The sequence below is a fragment of the Onychomys torridus genome, chromosome 20 (genome assembly GCF_903995425.1).
Source record: "Onychomys torridus chromosome 20, mOncTor1.1, whole genome shotgun sequence".
NCBI lineage: Eukaryota > Metazoa > Chordata > Mammalia > Rodentia > Cricetidae > Onychomys > Onychomys torridus.
Window position 1 is genome coordinate 13,746,747 of NC_050462.1, and position 19,797 is coordinate 13,766,543.

At 45.3% G+C, this 19,797-nt stretch overlaps 1 protein-coding gene across 3 annotated transcripts in view; it reads left to right on the forward strand.

Annotated features, from left to right (window-relative positions):
- Lta4h (leukotriene A4 hydrolase) overlaps window positions 1-19,797 on the forward strand; it is a 35,178-nt gene that overhangs the window by 646 nt on the left and 14,735 nt on the right. For all 3 annotated transcript variants that reach the window (XM_036169906.1, XM_036169908.1, XM_036169907.1), the window contains exons 2-9: window positions 6,468-6,598; window positions 7,905-8,025; window positions 11,769-11,837; window positions 13,626-13,730; window positions 14,636-14,688; window positions 17,708-17,780; window positions 17,977-18,117; window positions 19,715-19,738. In XM_036169906.1, coding sequence (XP_036025799.1) covers window positions 6,468-6,598; window positions 7,905-8,025; window positions 11,769-11,837; window positions 13,626-13,730; window positions 14,636-14,688; window positions 17,708-17,780; window positions 17,977-18,117; window positions 19,715-19,738 — 717 coding nt within the window. The remainder of the gene's footprint in view (window positions 1-6,467; window positions 6,599-7,904; window positions 8,026-11,768; window positions 11,838-13,625; window positions 13,731-14,635; window positions 14,689-17,707; window positions 17,781-17,976; window positions 18,118-19,714; window positions 19,739-19,797) is intronic.

Consider the following 19,797-nt stretch of genomic DNA (forward strand, 5'->3'; position numbering starts at 1 on the left):
CGCCCCCATCATCCCAGGTCCCAGCGCTTTCTACCCCTACACCCTCTGCCCCCCTTCTTCCTAGGCCCGCGTCTCAGGACCCCGCCCCAGGTCCCCGACTTTTCCAGCCCCTAGGGTACTGTCCTTAATCCAGTCTCACCCAACTCTCAGATCTCACATCATGTGGTTCAAGCACCTTAGGGTCCTCTGCCCCCACTTAGGGCCCCCTGCCCCTCCCCTTAGGGTCCTCTGCCCCCACTTAGGGTTCCCTGCCCTCCCCTTAGGGCCCCCTGCCCAGCCCTTAGGGTCCCCTGCCCAGCCCTTAGGGTCCCCTGCCCCCTCCCCTTAGGGTCCCCTGCCCCCTCCCCTGAGGGTCCCCTGCCCCCTCCCCTTAGGGTCCCCTGCCCTCCCCTTAGGGTCCCCTGCCCAGTCCTTAGGGTCCCCTGCACCCTCCCCTTAGGGTCCCCTGCCCCCTCCACTTAGGGTCCCCTGCCCTCCCCTTAGGGTCCCCTGCCCAGCCCTTAGGGTCCCCTGCCCCCTCCCCTGAGGGTCCCCTGCCCCCTTCCCTGAGGGCCCCCTGCCCCCTTCCCTGAGGGTCCCCTGTCCTCCCCTTAGGGTCCCCTGCCCCCTCCCCTGAGGGTCCCCTGCCCCCTTCCCTGAGGGTCCCCTGCCCCCTCCCCTGAGGGTCCCCTGTCCTCCCCTTAGGGTCCCCTGCCCCCTCCCCTGAGGGTCCCCTGCCCTCCCCTTAGGGTCCCCTGCCCTCCCCTTAGGGTCCCCTGCCCCCTCCCCTGAGGGTCCCCTGCCCCCTTCCCTGAGGGTCCCCTGCCCCCTCCCCTGAGGGTCCCCTGCCCTCCCCTTAGGGTCCTCTGCCCTCCCCTTAGGGTCCCCTGCCCCCTCCCCTTAGGGTCCCCTGCCCCCTTCCCTGAGGGTCCCCTGCCCTCCCATTAGGGTCCCCTGCCCAGCCTTTAGGGTTCCTGGCCCTTTCCACCCCGTTTTGAGGTGTCCAGTGTCTCTTGCATAAGCAGCCTCTGCTCTTGGGGGCTCCTTCCTGCTTTAGCTCTTATACCACTATCTTCTAATAGTTTAGGAACCGTGGGACCCTCCAGCCTTCTAAGGATGACTCAATACGGTTCTTTTATAAGTGGTTCCGGGGAGCAAGTCATTATTGCACTGTCTATACCATGTGTATTTCTATAAACTCCCTAACCCTTTGAATAAACGTTTATTTAGAATCGTGAACTATTCCATAGTTTGATCTGTCCTGTATAATCTGTAGTCAGTGTTCTACGTTATCTGATGGTATTAGGATCGAACTTTTTCCTTGAGTCATAGAAGAGCATTTTAGAAATAAATAAGAGCAACAGGAAAGGACCAGCTATATTCAGCTTGCTGACTAGACGAAGTGTTTTGCAGCGCTGTTTTGCTGCAGGAAGCAACCAGGGCTGGAATTTAGGAGTGAAATTAATGGGGGTCCATGATTGGGCGAATTGGAAGTGCAGATAAGAACCAGTGATTTTGCCCCTTAAAATCTTTTTATTATTTGTTCGTTTGTTAATAAGGCACTTAACTCTCATATTGGCATATAATTACTGAAAGTACTGTAAGAAAGAAGAAAGAAAGCCTTACAAGCGAAGAACCATTTCCTTATAGACTGCACTTTGGTCTTGAAGTCCCTACTAGCTATCTCTTATTTCAAAAGGCAGCTTTGCCCCAGCCGGGCAGAAGTTCAGTCTTCGTTGGATTCAATTTCCTTTTATTAAAAGAAAGTGAATTTGGCTGGCTTATCCTGCTCCATAGGACCTTAGGCCACCTTTATTGAGCAGCTAGAAAGCTCCACCTCTGCTCAGAAAGTAAGCAGGAGTTGGGAGTTTTAAGTGTTTAACACAATGTCCCAATCTTACAGCTTATCTGGTATCGTTTTCAGAAACGGAAGACTTTAAAATTTTGATTTCTGGTTGGCATATCTGTTTAGCTGAAAATTTAATGTTCAGTTTTCTGCAAAAGAAGTTATTATAGTACAAAGTAACATCTGTTGGTAATTGTTTTACTTGTTTATGACCAAGCATAAACCAAATGCTTGGCGCTGGTTATATTTATTTGAAGTTAACTTGTTTCTTTCTCAGTAGATTAGGAGGAATTCCTTTCTTGAGACAGTGTTTCTCTATAGCTCAGATTGGCCTTGAACCCAGTATGTAGCCCAGGCTGGCCTCAAACTTTTGATCCTCCTATCTCAAGATCCTGAGTCCGGATTACAGGCATGAGCCACAACTCCTGGTGTAGATTTAAGGAAGGAAGAAACTGACTTTTCAATCTGCCTCTCAGATTCCTGGGTTTAGCACTTGGCCTTCAGAGGATAGTGAAGAGTTAGATTAATGGAACAAATTCAATTAGAAAACAGTGCCTAAACTGAAGATGGGCGATGTGGCTAACAGTGCTGTCTGTGCCCCAAAGGTGTCATGGCACCATGCCTTTCCACTTGCCCAGAAGCTGGGTCTTTTTTACTACTCTGTTCTTGAAGTTTGTGGGGTGTCTAACCATCCCTCTAAGAGGACCAATTCCCTCCTTTTTAAAATCTTTTTTTCCAGCTTTAGGTTAGTTACCCTGAACCTTGCTACTCAGAATTTGTAACTTCCAAGCATTTGTTTCTTATCCTAAAATTTTCCATTTCGTGGAGGTATTCTTCAGTGAGTGGCCCTGAGGGTTTCGTGTTATGGCCAAGGTCAGCCACTAGGGAATGGAGGGAGCCAAGCATTGAGTCTTTCTGCCTGCTACACAGCCTCCAGGCTCCACCAAACATAGTGGCTGAGTGGAAATCATATCAGGGTGGTTTGGGTTTTTTTTTTCTTGTTTGTTTGTTTTGGTTTTTCGAGACAGGGTTTCTCAGTGTAGCCCTGGCTGTCCTGGAACTTGCTCTGTAGACCAGGCTAGCCTCGAATTCACAGAGCCTCTGCCTCCCAAGTGCTGGGATTAAAGGCGTGCGCCACCATGCCTAGCCTCAAACCTGCTATTATTTAGAAAAAAGCTTGAGATTGATTAGCATATTGCAAAGACTGGCCATGTAACTTTGTGGTACGGTTTGCCTAGCATGTATGACACCTTGGGTTTCATCCTTAGGACCAGGAAAAATAAAATAACATATACAGTATATAATAAGACGTTTAGGGGCTGGGGATTTAGCTCAGTGGTAGAGCAAGGCCCTGGGTTCAGTCCTCAGCTCTGGGGGAAAAAAGACTTTTAAAAAGGAATCTAGAGGAGAAGAATGAATGTAAGAGAATTGAGACACAGTGTTAGAGCCCAACCAGACACAAAAAAGTGTACTGTGTAAAGGTGATGTGGGGCTTCCCAGCAGCCCGTGCAAAAGGCAGAGTGACTTACATGTGTTGCACGTCACCTGTCTGGGAATACAGAGCCTTTCTGTGTGTTGTCTAAAGAGGGATACTGACATATAGTAAATCGTTTCCTTAGGACCTTCCTATGGTAGGCAAGGCAGTGTCTTACGTCTATGCAGGTAGCTTGGCTTTGGGACTAGTTGGTGCGTAGTAAATGTTTGCTGGAAGGTCTAATTCTAACTCTTCAGTTACCCAGTTTCCTTCCCCCCGGTTTTAGATGACGGTGATGGTCAATAACCTGAGTGAGATTCGAAAGAGAATTTCTTACAATATTTGGCAATAAAGGTTGAGGTTTGGGCTGGGCTTTGTAGCTTAAAATTGTGTTCTCTGTCTTGTTTTGGTCTAGAACTTGCTTCATGGGAAAATGGCCATCTATCTAATATTTTTCAGGTCCTGAGCTAAACCATGGGGGTGGGAACCTGGATAATATTCTCTCTCTCTCTCTCTTTTTTTTTTTTTTTTTTTTTTTTTTTTTTTTTTTTGAGACAGGGTTTCTCTGTGTAGCTTTGCGCCTTTCCTGGATCTCGCACTGTAGCCCAGGCTGGCCTCAAACTCACAGAGATCCGCCTCCCGAGTGCTGGGATTAAAGGCGTGGGTCACCACTGTCCGGCCATAACATTCCCTTTAAACCACCTTAGTCATAAGGAATAGTGCAGTGGGTGTCATTGGATCACTGGAGAGGGCAGAGCCGGCTATTAGAACAGTCAGGAGATCTGTAAGTGGCCTCACAAAAAGTAGTCATTAGAATAACTAACTCCTGATTCTGAGCAGATTTGAAGAGTTCAGGCAACACAGAAAATAGAATGTGTTCCATTGGGACATGACCCAGTTTAATCCATCTTTTCTGTTTTAAGGTCTGCTGTAAACACAGATAGTCAAATGATATCCCCCAAACCAATCTGATGTTCAGAAAGAAGCTTTAGGTCACGAAAGACAGAAAGGAATGCCTACTGATGCAGTGTTTATGAAGACAGAAATCATATATTCTGAATATGCAAGCGTGAGAGAAGATGAGCCAGCGCTAGTTGAAGTAATAGTTGGGGTCAAAGATTTGGTACCTTGAGGAGTTCTAGGAAGAGAATCTAGATGTCAGAGGAAGGAGCTGCCACAGGGGGCCGAGGCAGGGGTGGTGTCAGTTTTAGAAGCCTACTGAATGTGAGGTGGTACTTACTGCCTGGGGTTGTGTTAACCAGATGTCCAGGTAACACATGAGAAATGACAGCTGGCAGAGACTAGTAGAGCAGGGTGTGGCGGCATGTCCCTGTAATCTCCGTGTACACAGTAGGAGTGCTGAGACAGGAAGACTGAGGGTTCAAGGCTAGTCTGGCGTCAAGACGAGACCCTATCTCAAAAAGCAAACCAGACGAAAGCATCTGGCGCAGTCTGGCTGACCATGCAGGCATGAGGAAGAACGAGAGGATAAAGAATATGGCAAGAAAAGCAAAGGGCCAAGGCTCACATTGGGGTGTGTCTGTGTTCAGGAGTGGCAGAAGTGTTAAGTCAGAGAACCATTTCTATGGAGACTCGGAATCCCTGGTGGGGTTCCCCCGCCACGTGGCAAAGCCCACAAGAGCTAGAGTGAGCCAGGCGGTGGTGGTGCACGCCTGTAATCCCAGCACTCTGGAGGCAGAGCCAGGCGGATCTCTGTGAGTTCAAGGCCAGCCTGGGCTACAGAGGGAGGTCCAGGAAAGGTACAAATCTACACAGAGAAACTGTCTCAAAACAAAACAAAAAAGAGCTAGAGTGAATGGAGGCCAACTTACCAGGAAAGATCTCGTGCACCAGGGAGACTTCCCTTCCAGTAGCCAAGGTGCTGAAAGCCAGAGGAAGAGGAGGAGAAAAAAAGTCACTGAGCAACAGTGGCAGCAGCCATCTTAGATTGCCCTCCATTTTTAAACTAGAAAGGAAGATAACCCATTAGTGTTTGGAAGGACAGAGAGAGTCTTAAGTACTGTGAAAGGCTTGTTCGGGCTGTTGGGAAACAGTTTGGCGGTATACAACAGGAGCCTAGCTGAGAGACGGTGAAACCACGTGGTTTCTGGGGAAATTATGGGGTAGAAATTCTCAGACTTGCAGCAGCCCTGCTCAAGCTCCAGGCGGCTGCCCTGAATTGGCCCCAGTAAGTGCCTAGGGTCCCTCAGCCATCTGCAGGCTTAGCTAGGCGGCATTGCCTTCCAAGGTTGACCTTTGTGGAGCTATTCAACGGTAGTTGGGTGTGGTCTGGTCTGCCTAAAAAACGTTTGCTTTAAAAAACATTTGGTTTTTTTCTTTTTTGTTTTTTGTTTGTTTTTTTTTTTAACTAAAGTATATCGTTGGAGTGTATGCTTTCTAGGAGACACTATATAGTGAGACATTAATATGTTAAATTGAATCAGAGTGAAAGAGATTTAAATCACAGGTGAAGATTTCCGTAACAGAAGTTAACATTTAACAGAGTGAAAGGCATTTTAACTGAAGATTGGCTTTTAATCAGAGTCCCAAAATATATGAGTATCCCAGAGTTAATTGTATACAAGTCCTAAAACTCTAACGTTTTCAGGTTGCTCAGAGCATTGAGAAATAAGGCTCCTTCTGTTCTGTTGATGCCGTGCTTTAGTTTTGTTTATCTTGCTGTGATAAAAGATCTTGACAAAGCAGCTGTAAAGGAAAGGGGGGTTATCCGGCTTACAATGTGAGGTTAGAGTCCATCATCACTGGGGAGTGAAGGCAGGGATTTGAAGCAGGGTACATCCACAGCCAACGGCAGAGAGAGTGCATGCATGCATGCTTGCTTGTGCTCAGCCCTCTACATTATCCAGTTCTGGACCCACACCCAGGGAAATGGTGTCACCCATCGTGGGGGACTCTTCACCACAGTTAACACAGTCTAGACAGTCCCCCACAGGCCGCACTCATCTAGACAATCCCCCATGGAGATTCCCTTCCTAGGCAGTTCTATGTTGTGTTCAGCTGACAAAACTATCATCGGCCATTAATTCTTAGTTTCACTCTGCATTTTACATTCTATAAGTAGCTAATTTTACATTCACTGTAGTAAACCTGTGTCTAATATTTGTTTCTTCAGATGCATAAAACTATTTTCTTCTTATCTGATTTTAGACTTTGGACACAAAAGACCTCACAATAGAAAAAGTGGTGATCAATGGACAAGAAGTCAAATACACTCTTGGAGAAAGACAGGGTTACAAAGGGTCACCGATGGAGATCTCTCTTCCCATCGCTCTGAGCAAGTATGACCGCCCTCCACTTTTTATGACTGATGAATAATGAATAATGGCCAAGTATGCTTTAAAATAATTCCGATGTCTTTCTTGTGTTTCTAATGTTTGTTTATATGTAGTGATTGCAGTTGCTTTTGTAATCTGTCCACATTGGTGTTGACAGTGAATAATGGTGTGTTTGCTGGGCACTGGTGGCACATGCCTTTAATCCCAGCTTGGGAGGCAGAGGCAGGCAGATCTCTGTGAGTTCGAGGCCAGCCTGGTCTATAGAATGAGATCCAGGACAGGCTCCAAAGTTACACAGAGAAACCCTGTCTCAAAAACAACAACAACAAAGAAAAATGATGTTCTTAAAACACTGAAGAAATGAAGTACATGAAACACCGGTGAATAGGATCGGGGTAATGACTTTGTAACTTCCCAGCATTTCACTGGTGTGTGGGGTGGTGGGGAGCCCGCCGTTTCAGGATGACTTGGGGAGTATATGAAGGCACACACCCTGCCTCTATCCCAGAGGGCAGCTACTGGTACTGATGGAGTGATAATCCTATGACCAAGTGACTGGCTCTGAACCACTCTTCTCTTCGTGTCAGTGATTACACATCGTCTTTAATTCTTTGAGCTGCTGCCAGATGAGGGAGGGCACTGGAAGAGAAATAAAGTTACTCATTTAAGAAAATGGTAGCGTGTGGGGCGGTGGTGGTGCACGCCTTTAATCCCAGCAGATTTTAATCCCTAATGACTTCGGTTACTGTTTTCTTTTTTTGATTTTTCGAGACAGGGTTCCTCTGTGTAGTTTTGGTGTCTGTCCTCGATCTCGCTCTGTAGCCCTGGCCGGCCTCGAACTCCCAGAGATCCACCTGCCTCTGCCTCCCAAGCTGGGATTACAGGCGTGCGCCACCAAGTTTCTTTCTCTTGATGTGATTTACCATGTCATAGAGCAGCCCTAGTCACGTGATGGCACCCACCGCTGAGGTAGTCAGAGTGACGAAATTGATTCTTCCACATCCCCGCTGTCACAGAAGACAAACCGATGTCAGGGATGCAAAGCGGGTGACACCCTGTGGGCCACGTGGCTGATATTAGTTCCCATCATGTGTTCATGAGTACCATAGAGTGAGAAGAGACTCCGGGCTGACATTCAGGTAGCCAAGTCAGTCAGATTTACGTAAGCTGCTGCCGCGCCTCTAGAACTCACCCTCCATCAGTGAGACCGCAGGGTCGTTGCTCATACTGTTATTCCTGGGTGTTTTCTGAAGTCAGATTCCGCCAAGTGTAATTATACTGGATTAATATCCGTCTCTGTTTCATGCAGAAATCAAGAGGTGGTTATAGAGATCTCCTATGAGACCTCTCCCAAATCCTCTGCGCTTCAGTGGCTCACTCCGGAACAGACTTCTGGGAAGCAGCACCCATACCTCTTCAGTCAGTGCCAGGTAAAGGGGTGTCCCGGGACTGACGGAAGGTCCCGGCACGTGCAGGCCTTATCCAGCACACTGCTTTTGCTTCTTAGCAGAAAGACAACGTACACTCTCGCTTCTAAGTTACTATCAGTACAGATTTTTGAAGTCAGAATTTCTTTGATTTGGAAACAACTTACCTAAATTGCAGTATTTAAGGATTATTTATACTTACTCTCCCCTGCCCTTGAGTAGGGGTGTAAAATGAATGCCCCTAAAACGCTAGGAAAGTTTAATCAACAAAAGTCTCGTGTGGTGGTTGCAGAAATGGTACCAGTGAGAAAGAGGACCCTGAAAGAGTGAATTCCTAATTGCGAAATATATTAAGTATACTTTTAGAATGACATGATTTCAAATACTTCTACTTTCCATTTTTAAGCTAGAGTTAAAATACTATACAGTTAGAGATACTTTATTACAAGGATAAATAGAAAACGTTTCTGAAGAAAAGTCCTAATTCTGTTAATAATCAAGTAACTTATGATTAAAGAAAGCCCTTCACGCCGGGCGGTGGTGGCACACACCTTTAATCCCAGCACTCAGGAGGCAGAGGCAGGCAGATCTCTGTGAGTTCAAGGCCAGCCTGGTCTACAGAGCGAGTTCCAGGACAGCCAGGGCTGTAATGTAGAGGAACTTTGTCTTGGACAACAAACAACAAAAGCCCCTCATTAAACATTCACTGTATTTCCAGGCATCACGTCAGATACTTTGCATTGTTTAATTTTTTTTTTCTGGAGCTGAGGATCGAACCCAGGGCCTTGCGCTTGCTAGGCAAGCCCTCTACCACTGAGCTAAATCCCCAACCCCAATCATTGTTTAATCTTAATACCCCTGTGTGGTAGCTATCATGTTGAACTCAGATTCAATTTAAAATGTATAAAGCAACAAAGTGTGATTTAAACATATTTACTTTGTGTGGCACTACTTGAGATATCTTTTTAATGTAGGAAAATTATCTGGAAAAGGACTGGGGTGGTGCTTGCTCCTGTCCCCAGCTCTTGAGTAGAGGCAGGAGGTTCGGAAGTACGAGGCTGTCCTTGGTTACAAAGCTGATCAGACCCTGTCTCAAAAAACAGACACACACACACACACACACCAAACACACGGAAAATGACTTGAAATAAGATAAAACGTTTTAGGCAAGAATATACAAATCGTGTACCCTGTCTGGCTTCCTAGTTGCTGATTTTCAGTCAGAATTTCTCATAGAACATCCATAAGGTAAAATTAACAAGAAATGTAATGCGGGTAGATCCCAAGAATGTAAATTTGAAGTATTTTGTTCCAGGCTTTTCCTGGCAGCGTTTTAAAGTACAGGAAGCAGATTCCAGGTAGATTAAGAATTTGTTGCGGTTGACTGGCCGTGGGCAGATGTGACTTGATTGATGCTTCCAGCTGTTGTCCCAGCTCTCTCTTTACCCAAGTTTGATTTACCCGCTGGCATGCATGTAAAAACGCTGCAGTGTTGCCAAGCCACCTGGCCGCAGTCTGGGGAGATGCTTGAGCAGTGTGTTATGGGAACCTGCTTCAGGAGAGAGAACCAGTTCATCTGGTTGGACTTTGTCCCACTGGTCTATATTTTTAAAGATCTATTTATTTTTATCTTATGTGGATGGGTGTTTTGCCTGCATGTGTGCCTGTGTACCACATGTGTGCAGTATACATGGAGTGTTTGATCTTCTGGAGCTATAGTTGTAGATGATTGTTAGTTGACATGTAAGTGCTGACGACTGAATCTGTGTCCTCTGCAAGAGTGACAAGTGCTTTTTAATGCATCTTGGTCCCTCAGGATTGGATGTATTTGTTTGTTTGTTTTGTTTTGTTTTGTTTTGTTTTGTTTTCCGAGACAGGGTTTCTCTGTGTAGCTTTGGTACCTTTCCTGGATCTCACTCTGTAGACCAGGCTGGCTTCAAATTCACAGAGATCCTCCTGCCTCTGCCTCCCGAGTGCTGAGATTAAAGGCGTGCACCACCACCGCCCGGCAAGATTGGGTTTTTAAGGAATCCTTTAGCTGTGAAGTGAGAGACTTGAAGTCTGTTTGCCCTTGTTGTGGTTATGTGTTCAGGCACGCCCCCGTGTGTGTGTGTGTGTGTGTGTGTGTGTGTGTGTGTGTGTGTGTGTGTGTGTAATTTACTTTGATTTTTAAAATTAATGTGCCAAGTATTAGCTATGACATTCTCCTTTCTTTTAGTTTTTCAAGATGGCTTTTTCAGAGAGGGGTGTTAGTGTGAATACTCTGGTAAGCACAGCGCAGTGTCCTAAGCAGTAATAGATGAGACACAGGCAGCTTATAAAGTTGCAGACCCTGTGGCCATTCTGTGTTGGAATCATGTTTCCGACTGATGTGGGTGCGGAGGGAGATTCCAGAGTGTGTAAGGATGGGCCTGTCTAGGCATGCCTATAATCCCAGCAGAGGGAGGCAGAGGCAGGTGGATCTCTGTGAGTTCGAGGCCAGCCTGGTCTACAGAGCTAGTCCAGGACAGGCTCCAAAGCTACAGAGAAATCCTGTCCCGAAAAACCAAAAAAAAAAAAAAAAAAAAAAAAGAATGAGCCTGTCTAGATGGGCCTGAGCGATGCTCTTCTCCCAACTTCTTGTTTTTACTCCCAAATCTGCTGCCGATGGAAATGTAGAGACAGTAACTCTCCCCACGTTGTTTTCTTGAAGACACTGCGTCCTTTAGGTTTTAACTAGAGAAAATGGTTTTCTTGATAAAATGAGTGTGAGGAATCGGATAGCTCAGTGTAGGTCTTTCAGAGCCTTGGGGAGGCCTATGTTCCTCGTGCCACAGCATACATGGTGTGATGAGTTTACAAGTTCTTTCCCAGTAGAGCCCTTTCCCTCAGGGCTCCCGTGAGTCTCTATCTGCAGGACTGTCACCAGTGCTAGACAGTTCATGTCCTGTTCCAACAGAGTCGTGAAGGTTGACGAGACATGAAGCAGAGGGTGTGTGTGTGTGTGTGTGTGTGTGTGTGTGTGTGTGTGTGTACATGTACATGTGGGGAGTGTTGCATACATGTGTATGGTGTGTGTGTGTACATGTGTGGAGTGTTGCATACATGTGTATGGTGTGGGGGCGTGTTGCGTACATTGTGAATGTGTGCATGTGGGGGATGTTATATACATGTATATGGTGTGTGTGTTTGTGTACATGTGGGGAGTGTTGCGTACATGTGTATGGTGTGTGTGTGTGCGCGAGCGCATGTGTGGGGGTGTGGGGGTGCTGTACACATGTGTGCGGGAACCAGAGGTTGTCATCGGGTGTCTTCAGTCTCTCACTATCTTATTATTCCTTTTTGATACATTGTGTCTGGTTGAACCCGAACTCACCAACTAGACTGACAAACCAGTGAGGTCCCGTGATCCTCCTGACTCCACCTCCCCAGCACCAGGATTACAGGACTGTCTTTACAAAAACAAAACAACAATAACCAAAAAAGACAGACAGACAGACATGGCTGCCGGGATCCAGATCCAGGTCCGCAGGCTTGCCTAACAAACATTTTCCTCACGGAGCCAGCTTCCCAGACCCGAGATCTGATGATTTTTAAATCTACAGATCTAGTTTTGCTTCTTGCTACTCTAAAAGACCCCAGGAGATACAAAAACTGAATTAATCTTTAGAAAGGTTTTGCAAAATCAGTGCTGTGATCTTAGTTGTTTCTGTAGAGCTGAGCTATGAGAAAAGGGAGCAGCTGGTCCTTTCTCTTTCTCCCTCCAGGCCATCCACTGCAGAGCAGTCCTCCCGTGCCAAGACACCCCTTCTGTGAAGTTAACCTACACCGCAGAGGTAAGCGTCACAACTGATAACTGAATTAAGTAAATGTGGTGTGGATGACAAATGGAGCCGATCCGAGCTTCAGAGATAGGAATAGTGTTAATATTTACCTAATATTAGTGTTACTTAATTGTTTTCTTAATATTTAGTGTAATAATTACTTAGTAGGATTCTACTGGGTCTGTGGACATCATTTTGAATCCCTAATAAAAAGGTAGTTTTAAACATTGTAAGTGTGAAAAAGGGCAATCATAGTCTCATGTTAAAAAAAGAAATTAAAATTCTAGATCTAAAGTAAGAATTGAAGACGATTTTTTCCTAAGAATGCCTTCTGCAGCCATGATGCCCAGGTGTAGATGCCCCAGGCAGCATCTACCGATTGTCTGTATGTGAGTGCTCTTCTCCGTCACTGGTCCTGCTAATCCTTTTGTGGGTTGGATTATAATTCGTGAACAACGTCCCAGAGGCTGGGCTCCTTAGACCAAGCAAATAAAACAAAGACCAGTGTTCACTCGTGGGAGCTGCTCGTTCCCCAGTCTCTCCAGGGACCGAACATACTTTTCTAGGGCTATACAGTATTATGCTTGGAAGTTCTGGAATCTTCTCTACCACCGAACTGTGTGACCTTGAGCAACTCCGAATGTTGGCCCATGAACGTGTCATGACCTAGATGATAGAGGAGGTGAAATTGACCCCTGCTGATCGACTCTGTCTTCGTTATAGTAGGGAGCCTGATCTGTGTAAGAACAGGCAAGTCACACTTGTGCTAGGGTGTGTATTTGCTAGACCACTAACACTCGGGGTGTTCAGGATTCCAGGGCTAAGGGACACACGCATATCAGTGACCCTCGGTTTTGTGATTTCCAGAGAAAATGATTTCATGGTTATAACTGGAAGTTTTCCTGTGTCCCACCTGGCCTACAACCACTCAGAGCCAAATAAACACACAGAGGCTTATATTAATTAAAACTGCTCAGCCATTAGCTCAGGCCTACCACTGACTAGCTCTTACACTTAAACTCCGCCCATTTCTGTTCATCAATATGCCGCCATGTTTTCTGTGGCTTTACCTGTGTGCCATTACATGCTGTTCCCTGGATGGTGGTCTGGCATCTCCTGACTCAGCCTTCCTCTTCCCAGAATTCTCCTCTCTGCTTGTCCTGCCTATACTTCCTGCCTGGCTACTGGCCAATCAGCATTTTTTTTGAGCTGAGGATCGAACCCAGGGCCTTACGCTTGCTAGGCGAGCGCTCTAAATCCCCAACCCTATGCCAGTTAGCATTTTATTACACCAGTGTACAAAAGCATTATCCCACAGCACATGGTTTTCAGCCGAAGTTGTAGGTACCCCCTCAGAAAATACTGTTTGTGTCTCCGAGTTCTAAATGTCAGATGGCCAAAGCCACATCCTCTGCCCTGCCACCAGTATATCATCTTTTGAGTTTGTTGGGGGCATGGAAGGGAACAGTTGTTGGTCGCCATCTTCACTGGTGCTACTGGTCTCACCCTGTCACATTTTGCCTGTATTTGGTGAAGAAACTGAGGCTCGGGTTGGTTACCCACCCAAGTCCCTGCAGTTAGTAGCTAGCAGAGTGATGATCTGATATAGGTTCCCCCCAAACCCTGCTCTTACTATTCCTGGTACATGGAAAGATTCATTACATTTCATTGCTAAGATGCCTTCCCGTGTTGTCGATCCCATTTATAAAACTAGGTGGTGAGAAAATCATTTTACATGTGTAGTTTATGATGCATAGACCCTCAACTTTAGAAGTGACTTTTTTTTCCCCTTCGGACTAGGTGTCTGTCCCAAAAGAATTGGTGGCTCTCATGAGTGCTATCCGTGATGGAGAAGCGCCTGACCCAGAAGACCCCAGCAGGAAGATATACAGATTCAACCAAAGGGTAAGATAGATGAGCGGCTATGGTCTGCCTCTGTTGGTAGTGAACTTCAAGGAACCAGCATCTGTCCTGGGAATCTGGAAACAGGGTAGACTCTCAAGAGCAGCCCTCTGCCCTCTTGATACACTTACAGAGAGTTTGCTTGGTAGTCATGCCTGGGAGTGCCTGACTGCACTTCCTGGATCCAGTGCCAGTAGGCTTCCTGTTCTTATGCGTCCTTACTCTTAAGAGTTCTTCCTCACCCCCGGGTGCACTGTGGCTAGTGGGAGCATCTGTACATGGGGGCGTTACCAGAGAAGAACAGTGTTGCTGCCCTGGAGGTTAAAATTCTGATGCAGCTGGCAATGAACCTAGCTCGTATCTCTGACCTTGAGCGGACAGAAGGGACTGACTATCTGTGTATCCTGTGAGACAAGTTTTCTTAGTTGTCTTCACAGTGGACAGTGTTGCTTCCTTTCGGGCCCTGTGTTATCACAGCTTTGGCATCTACTTATTGCTGGTTTAAAACATAAAGGAATTTAGGGGGGAAATGTTTTAATAGTTGAAAGGAAAAAACATCCGAAAATAAAAGGGGAAAGTAGCTGTGTACTTAGCGGTTACTTTTTGAGAAATGCCTAATGTCCTGTTTACACTTGTGCAGTTCTGTTTTTTTTTTTTTTTTTTTTTTTTTTTTTGCATGTCATGAGCCTTCCCTTTTGTAGAATGAAAGGGAAATGAATGTTTTGAAGTGTTTTTGTAACATACATTTGAACTATCTGCCCCTCAAAAGTAGAACTGTTTGAAAGGACCAAAGGAGAGTGCATTCATAGTAACGCTTGGAGATTTACAGGAGAATTGCCTCATTTTACATCTGAGCTGTCTGGCCTACACCATTTCTACTCACTGATGCAACCTGTTTGTCTCCTCAGGTTCCCATACCGTGCTATCTGATTGCCTTAGTCGTCGGAGCTTTAGAAAGCAGGTGAGCTTTTACGCAAATTCTGCGGTTAATGAAAAGATCAAACCATAGACAAGTTGACCTCCCGGCAGGGTTGATGGGTAGACGGGCATTGTGTATTGCCTAAGATGTCGGGCTGACGGCTTTAGAGAAGTTCAAATAGAATTATAAATTGTAGGCAGGTTATTTTGCTGACAGAGTCTTTACTGTTGCTTCTTCAATTTTCCAAATGTAAAACGAGCACACTCGTGCCTTTAGACTGAGGCAGGAATCAGATGTGAGCTCAAACAACGCGTGCCTCATCTTCTCCATTTCCTTCTCCTGGAAATTATAATCTGCCTCTCCAGCCCCTTAGGTAGCTGCGGGGAACGAGGAACATCTATAAAGCCCGTGGAGTCCTAGATAGAATTAGTACAGAGATAGGGTATTTTTTATTAAAGTTTTATCAGTAGCCAAAGTGCTCTTTTGTTTGGTTGTTTTGTTTTGTAGACAGTTTCAATCATAGCTCTGGCTGGCTTTGAATTCAGAGTTCTGCCTGCCTCTGCATTCCAAGTGCTGTGATTAAAGGCGTGCGCCACCACACCCAGTATTTCAAATTTTTATCTGTGTATATATGTATATGTGGCAGGTGCGTGCGCATATGTGTGTGTGTGTGTGCGTGTGTGTGTGTATGTACTTGTGCATGTGTGTGGAGATCAGTGGACGACTCCAAGTGCCATGCTCAGACGCTGTCCACCTCCTTTGAGACAGCATCTACTTATTGGCCTGAAGCTCTACAGTTCAGCTGAACTAGCTGGCTAGCGAGCGTCACGTGATCCTCTGCCTCCACCTCTCCAGCAGTGGGATTACAAACACACAATACCATACTCAGCATTTTTACATGGGTTCTAGGGTTTGAGTTCGGGTCCTTGTACTTGCTAGGCAAGCACTTTACTGACTGAGCCCTCCTCCTAACCTCTGTTCTTACTTCTAAACAACTGAAAATTGGAATGTTTATAATAATCATAGTCTTTGAGTTGCTAAGAATGTGGGCACAATAGAGAAGTCAGGCAACCCAGAGCCAGATTGGATAGCTCATCTTTGGATCGCTCACTGCCTCTGAATTTCACTTCCTTCTTCTGGAAAAGGGAAGGAATACACTTCAAAGTATGGAAAGCTCCAGGCCTGTGGGAAGTGCTCAGTAAATGATAATATGGTTGTTACAGCAGCTGTTGATGAACGCTCATTCCAATGTGTTTATCTCATTGACTCCTCAGCTCGGGTACCTATGACTGTTGTTCTCATTTTACCAAGAAGAAACTGATACTGAGTTTTTAGGAACTTGTTTGGTCATATAGTCAGGGCTGTCTAAGCCAGGGCCTCTGTCTTGTTCCTTTTAAGCCCATGTAGAATAGCCTTGTGTTGTTGGTAAGCTCTGGTTGCACGAGGCCATTGAGCATTTGAAACACAGCTCATCCAAACTGCCATGCTCTGTAAATAAAAGTACAGTCTGCATTTCAGAAGACTGTATGGAAATGTAAAATGTTTCCTTAATCATTTGTATACTGGGAGCTGGCTCAGAGGTTAAGAGCACAGGCTGTTCTATCCGAGGTCCTGAGTTCAATTCCCAGCAACCACATGGTGGTTCACAACCCTCTGTAATGAGATCTGGATCCCTCTTCTGACCTGCAGTCACACATGCAGACAGAACACTGTATACATAATAAATAAATAAATCTTTTTAAAAAATTGTATACTGACTATGTGTTTAAATAATACTTTGGATCTACTGAGTCAAATAAATATTCCAGCTTTCATCGTAATGTGTGTGTTTTTGTGACCTTTCCTAAATTTTTGTCGGGTTGCACTCACATCTTGGTCTACAGACCATAACCTGGTAGTTCACAGAAATGCAAAGCTGGGTAAAGACTCTTGTAGACAAACCTTACAGTGTTGAGGTTGATCCCTGGAGAAAGGGTGGACAGAGAAATCCAGCTATACAGAGTTGTCCTCTGATCTCCACATATGCATTGTGACGTGTGTATGTGTGTGTGTGTGTGTGTGTGTGTGTGTGTGTGTGTGTGTGTGTGTGTGTGTGTGTGTGTAATTTTAAAAGTTAAAAAAAAATGCAAGTGTTTGGGTGCTCTCTCAAGCCTTCTAAACCAAAATTTATATTTTAATGAATTTTCCAGATACTCCTCAGTCTGCACAGTAAATGTCTGGAGAATAAAGTTTAGAAGGAATGTTCTAGACACTGTTGTCACTGTGCCAGAGTACCATGGCAAAATCCTCTTTGGGGACTTGGTGTAACCACATTTTAAGCTGAAGTGATGATGCATAGTTATAGTGTATGATTTCTTTTTGTTTTTATAATTACCATGAAAAAAATCACACGGATGTTAGTCTTGGCCATTTTTAAGTGGGGTTCGGTAGTGTGACATATAGCTGCCTTGTTGTGAAACAGATCTGCTGAACGTCATCTTGCAGAACTGAAACCCTGTCCCCACGTAAGCATCCCCGTCCTGCAACTGTTTCCATGCCTGCAATGTGACTATTAGTTACTTCATGTAAATAGAATGCAGTGGCGGGTGCCTTTTGCTGGCGTGTTTATTTCTTTTGAATGATGTCTGTGAGGGTCATCTCTGTTACTTGCTTTACCTGCTGATTTCTTAACATGGTGTCCAGCATAACCCAAGTGTGTAATCTCTCCCTGTTTTAGGATTATTATTGTTGCTGATGTTATTGTTGTGGTTCAATATCTGACTGGGCTTTTGCATTCTGAGATTGAGAGAGTAGCCCATATCCCCAGAGGTCTTAGCACAGAGCCTGGAAGCTAGACTGTGCCTCACGGGGAGTTAACAGATAAAGCTATTGCTGTATGTTTAACAGCGGGTTTGTTATCTCAGGGTGCTTGGCCTTATCGCTCTTGGTGAGCACATGGTCAGTCCGGTCTTATTTTGTAAGGGTTTGTTATGACAAGATGGCTAGGCCCTTCTTAGAACCAGGTGAGTAATTGACTTGACTTTTTTTTTTCTTTTCTTGACAAAGCTTTTCCATTTTGCAGGCAGATTGGTCCAAGAACTCTGGTGTGGTCCGAGAAGGAGCAGGTGGAAAAATCTGCTTATGAATTTTCCGAGGTAATAATTGGGATAGGAGATTTAAGGTTTGAGTGCTAGGATAAACACAGGCCCTGTGCATTGGCGCTCGCTGCTTTCTGTCTATCACCTCAGTAAAGATTCCTAACTTGCAATCTTCACAGAAAGCTCTTTGCAAAATTTCAAGGAATTACTGATGTGGCCATTAAGAGGTTATATGTATGCATTCGTTTTTCAGACTGAATCTATGCTTCAGATCGCAGAAGATCTGGGAGGTCCCTATGTGTGGGGGCAGTACGATCTGTTGGTCCTGCCCCCATCCTTCCCTTACGGCGGCATGGAGAATCCCTGTCTCACATTCGTAACCCCTACTCTTCTGGTAAGAAGGATTTCTTCATCTGAAATGGAGATCTCAAGTATAAACCTAGACGAGGGGCCGGGGCACAGCGCAGTGGATAACATGCTTGCTGTACAATTAGAGGACTTGAGTTTGACCTCTCAGAAGCCATGTAAAAAGGCTGGGCATGGTTGTACACACTTGTAATCCTGACTAGGGAGGTAGAGACAGGCAGATCCTTGAGGTTCAGTGGCCAGTCACCCTAGCCTTCTTGATGAGCCCTGGGCCAATGAGAAACACTGTCTCAAAATCCAAATTGAGTAATGGCAGCTAAGGTTGTCCTCTGGCTTCCACATGCTCCCATATGAACACACACACACACATACACACAGATGGGAAGAACCTTAGACTCCTAGTAATATTCTTTCATATATTTCTCTTGTTTATATAACCCTGTTTCTAATTTTATTACTGGTTGAGGTTATCAAAATTTCACTTTTAAAGGAGAATGATTTGGCCATTGGGGAAAGGGAATGTTATATTTAGACTATTTTGAAACATTGAGGGGGCAGTGCCGTGGGACAGCAATCCTTTGATGAATTATCTTTCTAGACAAAGGAGCCACATCATTTATACTTTGCAGTCAGGTACTAGTCAAACAAAAGCTCGTTGCCCAGCACCTAGGAGAAGATTAGCCTACCAAATATGGCTGTTTTATAGACCTGTAAGCTACTTTGAATCCTACTGATAATCAAGCAAGGACTTAATTAGCAAGGAAGTGAGTAGACTGGGATACAGCATAGAACACATTGGGCCGTATACGTTTCCTGTACTGTGTTGTGAGTTATAAGAAAGGAGGGAAGTAGGGGGTCGTTCAGTGCTTAAAGTCCTTGTGAGGACCTGAGCTCAGACTAGCAGAAACCCACGTCAGTGCTGTTTGCCCGTAGTTCCAGCCTCAGAAGGCAGAGTTGAGATCCCCCGAGCAAGCTGCCTAGCAAGCCTCTTCATAACAGAGCTCTGGGTTTGTTTGATTGAGAGACTCCAACTCACTTTTAAAAAAAGTGTAAGAGCCTTGGGCCTGCACAGGCGCGTGCATGTGTACATAAATACATGTATCCATAGACATGTACACACACATTAGAAAAAAAGACAGGGAAGGTGATAGGTATACAAGATGGGCATGGAAAGTATATTCTGGAATTGGAGAGAAGCCTATTGGACCTACCTGTATTGAAAAGTTTTCTGTGGTTAGGGAAAGAAGAATGCTACTTTTGCTTTATCTGTTTTTTGGATGTTTTGGGGTTTTTTGTTGTTGTTGTTGTTGTTGTTTGTTTGTTTTGTTTTTAGAGACAGGATTTCTCTGTAGTCCTGGTTGTTTTGGAACTCACTGTAGGCCAGGCAGGCCCCCAAATCACAGAGATCCACTGCCTCTGCCTCCTGAGTGCTGGGATTAAAGGCATGCACCACCATGCCCGCTTACTTCTGCTTTCTCAATTCCTGTCTCTGGAACTGGTTAAGTACCACAGTAAACACACAGTGGCCCATCAGGCCAGGGTCTGAGATGTCAAGCTGGTGGCATTCAGCTGCAGTCTGTTGTCTGATGATGGAAATACTAAGATTTTTTTTTTCTTTCTTACAGGCAGGTGACAAGTCACTCTCCAATGTAAGTGAAAACTTCTGGTTATAATCTTAACCCTCCAGAAGGTTTTAGAATACAAACTA